Genomic DNA, 9586 nt, shown 5'->3' on the forward strand with positions numbered 1-9586 from the left:
TTTTTATTTTGGAATCCTCAACATGTTCGATTTAGAAGGCATTAAGGGGATTAATCCCAGGTCATTTGTGTGGATGACCACCACCAAATTAACTAAGTCATCCCGAAGAACGAGTATCATAACCTTCACATTAAAGAAATAGTTCCTCTTAATATTGCTCAATTCTCAATTGTATTTGATCTAATAAACATGGATAACTTAGTAAACAATATCCCATATATATTTATTATTTTTCTTAATAGGTATGAAAAGAGCTAAATTAGTAAATATATTTCTCCTTCTGTTTCTATCTATATGTCACTATTTTAGATTTCATGTCCCTTTAGAAACTAGGTAAGTTTACCATTTTACCATTATTTAGTGATCTCTTGGAGTCAAGTTTTCAATAAATGAACATAAATTAATTTATTTTAATTAATTAAATTGACCAATGACCATGAATGAATGAATGAATGAATCATTTAGTTTTTCTATATTGGTCAAATTCATACTTTCAAGACTAATAACTCCGAGAGATAAAATAGTATGAATAGTGTTATTTATGTATTGATTTTGTGAAGTAACAAGTATTAAGGAATATCTATTTTTCGTGAAGACAACATGTAAATAGAAATGACGGAAATAGTGAATAATGTGGCCTACATATGTTATAATGATAAATGTATATTTATCATGACGAAATTTTCTACAAGGCTTTTAATTTAGTTGTTAGCACTCACATCAACCTTTTCTTAGCAGACTTATTAATGAACCATTAAGGAGTTGGTCCACGACCTTCAAATATTAATAGACTTGTGGTTTGTAACTTCTTCTTCTTTCTTTTTTTCCACTCAATATTAGGTATGTGTATTAAAATTTGATTAAATTTAAATTTATCACGGAAGAGTTCGATTTAATAAATGCAACTTTGTATTTAGTAGAACTTGAACTGAATATATTTTATTAAGGATGAATGAGTACAAATAGACAAACTACAAGCAAATGAAGTTTCAAAATATGCAAGCTTGCTAGAGGCTATGAAATAAATTATAAGTATTCCAAAACAAAGAAAATCAAATTGTCCCCAATTGTGTTTATAAAGTTGTTAAATGAGAAAATTCATATAACTCAAAGATGGTTAAGAATTAAGATTCTGAATTCGAGTTTCTAAGATTTTTTTTTTTTTTGCCAATTAGTTATTTCGATCGAAAGATTTAAGATATTTATTAACTTGAGATGAAAAATAGGAGAGAGTGAGACACAAGAAGTTATAAATGTGAAACATATTATTTATATGTATATTAAAGTATGATTATACAACAAGACCAAAGTATAACAAGCACAACATACCTTGTATTATTACATAATACATAAAACAACCCAAATATTTAGAAGACAATTAAACATATGTCATCTAATAATATGATTTCTAGTTCTTAGGGACCCAAACAATGTGATCTTGTGGAAGGAAATGACAAACAGGGACAGATCCAGGTGTAACCTTAAGAACTTTGAAAGCCAAATGTTTTGGGTTCCATTGTGATGTGTCTTTGTGACAAACAGCTACAGCCTTAACTTTTGTTCCATCAGCACCAACTAATGATACCATGTAAGACTCTGTTGTTTCTGTTTTGTGACAATAGAATACTGCATAGGCATAGTTTTGTTTGTGACAAACTACTGATTTGTCATTATTGTTGTTGTTTCCCATTTTCTTGGCTCCTAGGATTGTGTATTTTTGCATTTGTGTGTTTTCTTTTTGTGTCTCTGTTGATAATGGTTGCACTTTGTTTCCTAACTTTGATGTGGTGAAATCAACCATGGATTCTAATGAAGTTGCACAATACTTCTCTTCTCCTTTAATACCTGCAGAAAATATTTTAAACTCCGTATCAAGTCACAACATTAAAATTGCTTTTTTACTTTATTAAATTTTGTATCAAGTTAAAATAAAAAAATAAACTGAAACGGAGGAAGTATGGTAAAAAGAGATCAAGTTTTTGTGTATATATTTTAATTTCATGAATAATAGAGTGGTAATATTCCAGAGTAAGTTAAATTGCATTGATAAATTATCAGACTATCCTAATTATGATACATTTTTTTAAAAAATGATCTAGTACTATATATTAGTCTTTATAATGATGCATTTAACTGAATGTCGATAATGTAAATACTATTTATGCAATTACTATCGTATATACATGAATAATCAATATAAGAATATTACTCCCTTTTCTCAATTTACCTACTTACCTTTCTTTCTTTAATTTTCTCAATTTATTTTTCTTTTTAGTCAGTTCAAAAAAAGAATGATACATTTTTATATTAAGTAATAATTTAATTATAAAATGTTTATTTTACTCTTTACAGCCACACAAATTTCTATCATTCATTTTGGATCACGAGTTTAAAAGTCTTCCTTTCTTTCTAAAAGTCCGTGTCGAGTCAGACTATCTCATAGAAAATGGGACGGAGGGAGTAATAATTTAGTAACTTTATTTAACACTTAATAAAAAGATTTAATAGTCAGATAAACATTTCCCGCTTATTTTAGACTACAAATTTCAAAGTGTATCTTTCTTTCTTAAATTCCGTATCAAATCAAACAACTGTCACATAAATTGAAACGAAGAGAGTATACCTGGCTCTTCACATTCTTGTACAGTCTGCTTCATAATCTGACCATCTTCACTATCCGGATCAACTGAAAACTGATTAAGAATTTCCGGCATCTTCTCTGAGCTAAACGGAATCGAATCCGCCTCTTCACGAGGCAAAAAAGAAGCTCCATTAGCATTTTTCACAAACTGCAAATTCATGTTACTTCCTTGATGCAAATCTTTTTCCAGGAAAAATAATGCCACGTTAGGGTTATCGTTAAGTTGATCGTCTTTCGCCGCGTAATTGTAAAGAAACGGTGACGGTCCAGGCTGGACACCCACGGAGACTGGTGGTTTTCCGTGGTGGCCGGGGGTTGTGACGCCAACTCCTCCTTTACCGACGCCTACGTGGGTCCCGCCTGGAGTGTCTACGTTAACGCCGCCTTTATGGCCTCCAACATTAACGTTTGTTCCGCCGGAAGTGTGACCCTTGTGGACTCCGACGTTTACTCCACCTTTGCCTACGTCTACTGAAGTGCTTTTGTCTTCTGTTAATCCTACGGAAACAATAATTATATTCGTTAGTTAAATATATATATAATAAAAAAAAAAAAAATTATCGACTATTTGTTTTGATACTTGAGATGCATCGTAAAAAAGTTGTTATTATAGTACTAGTTTAAGTGATAGTAATAGTATAAAGAATCTTTAATCATACAATAATTGTGTATAACATAGATTTTTTGATATACAATATTTTTATGTATAATATAATTACCATAAAATTTTCATAGTAATAATAAGAGCTGTTTGGCATTGCTAGGCTAAAAATCACTTATTTTGGAAAAATGTGTTTGCCATAAAACTGTTTTTAAATAGAAGAGAAACAGTTTTTCTGTTGTTGGAAAGAAATTGACAAATATGAGAGAAAAAAGATAAGTAATTGTTTTATGTCAGTGTATACAAGTTAATTTGCAGATTATTGAAACCAAAAAAAAATATTAAACCTTGGAAGTTCTATATTTACACATAAGGATTTGTAAGAAAATATATAATGGATTAATTCTAATTATTTGATAGACTAATTAATTACCAGAAGGCTGGAGAGATTCTTTGATTGCCTTAGGCATGGGAGTATTAGGCAGCTTAGTAGTCCAATATGTAACAGGAAGAGCTGCATGACTTGCCACTAGTGCCAACTAAAATATCAAAAAAAAAAAATTAGCTTCTTTAAAAATAATTTACATAAATAATAATAGTGTAATTATAAAGTAATTAGAACTTACTGAAAGATATGTAAGGATGTGAAGAAACTTCAACTCCATGGTTGGACTTAATTAAGCAAAGAAAGTGAATTCTAATTGTGAGAGGATATAGATGTATTGCTAACAAATTATAAGTAAAGTTGAGATGGAAAAATAGGGATATTTGGAGCACTATTTATAAGCCAAAAATATCATGGCTTATGTGTATTACTACATAGTACTCCAAAATAGAGTAAAAGAGTGAGAAAAGCAACACTTCACCTATCTTAATTAATTAATTTACTTCCATCTGTTTTTTTGCCATCTGCCTTCCAGAGCATTCAATGCACTTGACATAATTTGTACGGAACCAATATGAATTGTGGTGGGATAGTTAAGATTCATCCATTCTTATTCAGAATTTTCAGTGTTTTCGAGCGCTTAAGAATAGATTATTATTTTTGTTAGAAGTGTCACCAATAGAAATGGGCCCTATAATATGTGAATTTGAATTTGGTCGAGCTCCAATAAAAATATCAAAAACTAAAAGATAATTTTGTAAGTATGTAAGAGTTGTTCCCATCAGAAGGTTGGGAGCTTGGAGGTTGTTTGGTTCTTGATATAGTACGTACCCCAGTTTGTGACATCCATTCATGATGCATATGTACACAGGTTCAAAAAATACTCCCTCCTATTAATTAATTGATGTATCATATTTTTTTTTTAGTTCAAAAATATTTTTATTATGTATTTTTAAAATTTATTTTTAATGATATGATTTATACTTATATAAATTTCTATTATTTATTTAGATTAGAAATTTTAGATATTTTTTTATTTTTGAAAATTAAATTTCGTATTTACTCAAACTGTCGTATAAATTAGAATAATTGAAGGAATGCTATTCAATTCTAATGAAGTTTCGTATACGGATGGATATATATGACTTTGATATTTTAGGAATTTTTTAGCATTGTTGGATTCATGAGCTTTAAAAGATGAGAGAAAAAACTTGTTATTCATCTATATTTTATTCAATATTACTCCATACTTTATTATATAGTAATTAATAGCTTATAAACAAAATGAATCACTTCCATTAAATAATAGTGTGGACATATGGAATGAATACCAGGCTACCATAGCAGTTAATTTAATTCTGATTTAAGTTATATTTATCGATAATTATTTTATTTTGAAGCAGAGTTATGAAGGGATGATAATTTTGAAATTATATTCTATCGGACATTTGATTGATAACGAATTTGAGTAAAAGCCAAAATATAACTTTGAGGAAAAATATTAGTCAGCCACACTTCCTTACTTACTGGATTTAATTCTCCATGAAAAGTAAGAAGTCGAACTTGTTCAGAAATAATGAAAGAAATATAAGAGTTAATCTCTAGGTATTTGACCAAATATAGAATCGTCTAGTTTTTATAGAACATCTTAAATATAATATGCTCCTAGAGGAAGTTAAGGTTGAGCATAGCCAAATTTTGTTTATTGAAGAATTTTTTAAGGAATAAATGTTTAATCAAAATTGATTAACATGTTAACAAAATTCAAGTTCATTTTTACAAACCGATTAGGTATTCCCTTTCTTTTAATTCACTTGATTCGTATTTTTTAGTTTATATTGTATGTGGATACATATAAATACCTTTTATAATTTTGTATGATATTCTATATAAAAAATTTAAACATTTTTTAAAATAAAAACATTTGAAATTTTTGTATAATATGGTATACCATATGTATATAGTTGTATACCAAATTTTGTTTTGTTTGTATGTAAGTTTGGGCTATATTTTTATAATGTAAATTAGGTAATTATACGTTTATGACATTTTTCCCTTTTGAAATGCCATAACATTCTTTTTTTTATTAGAGATTTCAAATTTTAAGAATAAAGTTGATAGTTATGAAACATTTATCTTCTTACATGTGATTTCTTGATAAAAATTTATATTAGTCAGACTTTAATTTATATAACGTATAAAAAAAATTCACCATACTCCTATTAATGTAGTACTGTCACCCATGACCTGGATTAAAGGGGTAGGGATGGGTAGGTACTTCTATTATATTTCACTAAATTAGTCAAAAATTGCAGAAGGACACGTGGAGAGCCAAAACTTGTGGAACAAATCTAAACTAACAACTACCAAAATTTATTAGGGCTTTAGAGGGATGTTGTTGAATGTTGCTACATTCCCTTCTCCTTTTCTACACAATATAAAATAAAACTTATGTCTTATATCAATCCATTAATAAAACCGACTCAAAACCGACTCAAGGTTTTATTAACAATAGGTTCTCTGTATATATCCCTCTTTTACGTGAGCTATTAAACGGCTTTGACACAAACAAAAAGATACGTGCCATACTCAGAACACATTGCCAACGAGATGTATGGATGGAAGGTGGGAATTTGCAATTTGGTTTTTAGTTGTGGTTGTAGAGTCAAATGGACATACGTAAAAGGTTACAATAAATTAGTTTCGTATACATTTTTCGAATAATACAAATTGTTTATGACGTAAATAGTCATGTAAATCTTGTTTTGCGATGAGTAATAATGTAGGTATTAACTTGATATTCCATACGTATAAAATAATTTGTAGATTCTAGAAGAACTTATAATTTAAAATCTCAAACCAATTGTTGCTTTAATTAATGATGCAAAAACTATTTTTCCCTCACCGACAAGCCAAACAATATATTAATGTATTACCTACTTATGTATTCACTGTCAGCAAAAATAGTTTTTAGCAGCAATAAATATACATATTAAAAAAAGAGTGTTAAATTGCTTTTATCGACATTAGTTACTTGTCATTGAATCTAATGTCACTATATGCTTTAGTGACTTTTCACAAAGAGTGCTAATTGTTGCTAAAAATACATATTTAGCGATAATTAAGTTAATATTGTTAATGATATTTTTTGGTATAACAATTATATATATCCAAATTTACACTTTTGGGTTCATTTTTTATTTATTTTCTTAGATTAAAAAAAGTTCACATCAGTTGTGTGAGCACAAAATAAATTTTTTTCAAGGTGCTTATCTAGGTATGGATAGTTGAAGAGGTTAGAGATAAGTATAATGACTATACCCTTAGCCTATTTTGAGTATAGAAGTGTTTCTTGTCCATATATATGGTGCTAATGTAGATGCTATATACTTATAGATGTTTTTTTATAAACGTGTGCTTATTGAGGGACAAACCTATAATATATGTTTATGTGCCTCTTTTATGAAAAATCTTGAAGACTATAGTTTATGACATTGATGTCATAGTTGATGTTATTATATACTAGTACGTTGCAAGGAGTTGGGGGTTAGTTTAATGCTTGATGTTATAAAGTTGGTCACTTGGTTTAAAATAAAGCTTGGGGACTAGCTAGATTAATTAACACAGTGTAACAAATTACCTATATTATTTTAAACATTATGAATTTATGATATATATTACTCCATCTGTCTCAATATATATAATATCTTTCAAATTTATTAATTTTGATTCTGAATGCGGATATAAAATCTTTAAGCTTTTTTAGAAATAAATTTTGTGTCTAAATTGAGATTGAAGGGTATCTCTCTTTTTCTTTTTCTTTTTTGTTTTTCATCCGATGTCCGTTACCCACATTGGAGCCTGACTAATTTGAATTTGCACCTCATAGGGTCCCATTCGGGGTATCTCTTGTTTTTTTTTTTTGGTTTCCCATCCGGTGTCTAGTACTCACATTGGAGCTAGACTAATCTGAATTCGCATTGTGTAAGGCCCCATTCGAGGAAAAACGCTTCCTATCAAGAATTTTTTCACACCGAAGGGTATCCCTACGAAGACATAACTACAGAAACTATTTCATTAAATTAAATTTTCTTAGCTCTATTGAAAATTAAACAAACTCACACACAAGTTTTGACTTTTTGAACAAAAAAGTCATAAGAGATGGGCCCATTAGTACTCTGGGCCATGAGCTTTCTCATTCAAGTTTTCATAGTTTTGTGGGCCCAAAATGAAGCCTGCTCCAGCAATTAAAGGGCTGCCACTAGTTAATTGTGATTATGACTTAAACTGGTTAACCCCAAAATTCAAATGGGAATTAGTTGCTTTAAAGCCTCAAAACTTTATAAACTTTCCCAACCTATTTAATACCACCGAAAGTTAGGTGGAGCACATTAAGCATGTCAAAAATCTTGATTGAGTGTACAATTGATTTACTGTAGGAATGGGTAAAACGGGTTAGGGACGTTGACGTGATATTTATCTCTGGTGTTTATTTCATCAAAATGTCAGTATCACACGAGATTGAATGTTCATCTTGGACAGCCAAAAATAGGAAGAGTATATTTGAATCATTTAGGTAATTAATGACGGGGTAATTTTACTCGAACAATATAACGGAGGGTTAAATCTATTTATTTTTGCATAGTAGATGACAAATTTGACTCCCCCCTCCCCCCACCCATTTATTGTACTAATAATGAGATTTTTTTAAAATTATTTTGATAAGTGTTTGGGTCTGCTTGCATGCGCTTCGATAGGTAATTTTGTTCATCATGACTAGAACATATAGAAAAAAACCACATCATTGACTATTAAACCACACCCTTAGATCCATAATTGTAAGAATTTAGATTAACAAAATTCCTTACAAAAAAGGTGTGACACATGGGAGCAACATAGAGATTGTTGATGGATTTAGGGAATGTGTCACATAATATTCTAGTATAAGAAAGCTTCTAAACAATCAACGTTTTTCTTGGAACATAAAAGATTGTTTGGCTTTAAAAGTCAATTGTATAAGGAGTTTTAGATAACAAAGACTAATCTAGGAGTACAAATGTATTATCCACAAAGTCCAATCTAAATTTGTCCCTTGGTTCAAGGAAATGACTGTGATTGGCGATTTTATGTTTTAGATTTATGATATCCTCTTTTGAATCCTAATTATTATTATTTTATGTCAATTAAGTAGCATAATATGTTAGGTAAGACTTAAGAGGTTGTCAAAAAGCCTTTCTTTTAACCATACAATACTTGAAACTCACAAGTTCTTTTAATTTGGATTTGGGCCATATGATATTTTTTGGGGGAAATTTCAAAATGTCAATATTTTAGCATTTAAAGGGATCTCTTATTAATATTTTCAATATTTATTAGTTAATATTTTAGTTTGTTATTCTTCTAATTTATTTATTTTTTATTTGTTTGATTTGAAAAAATACATTTGTTTAATAACAAAAAGGAGAAAATCATGAGATAGCATATTTTCAAAAAAGAAACATATCATTTAAAATTATCATTAAGTTATTGATTGTATTCATTTCAATATGTATGATATGTGAATTTGTATTCATTTTGGTTTTCATGTTTGGGTTTGTATAATGACATTTGCATTTCTTTATTTATTTATGTTCATTCTAATAGGTATACCAAATGGATTTGTAGTTATTTAAGAAGTATATTTGTATCCATATGCTTATGTAAACTCATGTTCATTTAGAAAGGATACGACATTGATTTGTATATTTTTCAAAAACATATATTCTTTCTTAAAATTTCAATAATATTTGTATTCCAGTTAGGGGTGTACAAAATTGAATCGAAAACTGAACCAAACCGCAAATCGAGTCAATCCGAAAAAAATCCGACTATATTTGGGTTGGTTTGGTTTTAACTAAAAAAAATCAACTCGAGACCAAACCAACCCGACATTATATATGTAATTTTAAAATTTTATTTT

General features: G+C 29.1%; 1 protein-coding gene across 1 annotated transcript; it reads right to left on the reverse strand.

The window, feature by feature from the left end:
* Positions 1–1249: 1249 nt before the first annotated feature.
* On the reverse strand, positions 1250–3971 carry LOC102577637 (BURP domain-containing protein). The gene is given in 4 exon segments (NM_001288484.1): positions 1250–1845; positions 2624–3139; positions 3676–3781; positions 3869–3971. Coding segments are annotated over 4 exon segments (1098 nt in total). The 5' UTR covers positions 3908–3971; the 3' UTR covers positions 1250–1408.
* Positions 3972–9586: the final 5615 nt, after the last annotated feature.

Source organism: Solanum tuberosum, unplaced genomic scaffold, assembly GCF_000226075.1.
Source record: "Solanum tuberosum cultivar DM 1-3 516 R44 unplaced genomic scaffold, SolTub_3.0 scf00225, whole genome shotgun sequence".
Classification (NCBI taxonomy): domain Eukaryota; kingdom Viridiplantae; phylum Streptophyta; class Magnoliopsida; order Solanales; family Solanaceae; genus Solanum; species Solanum tuberosum.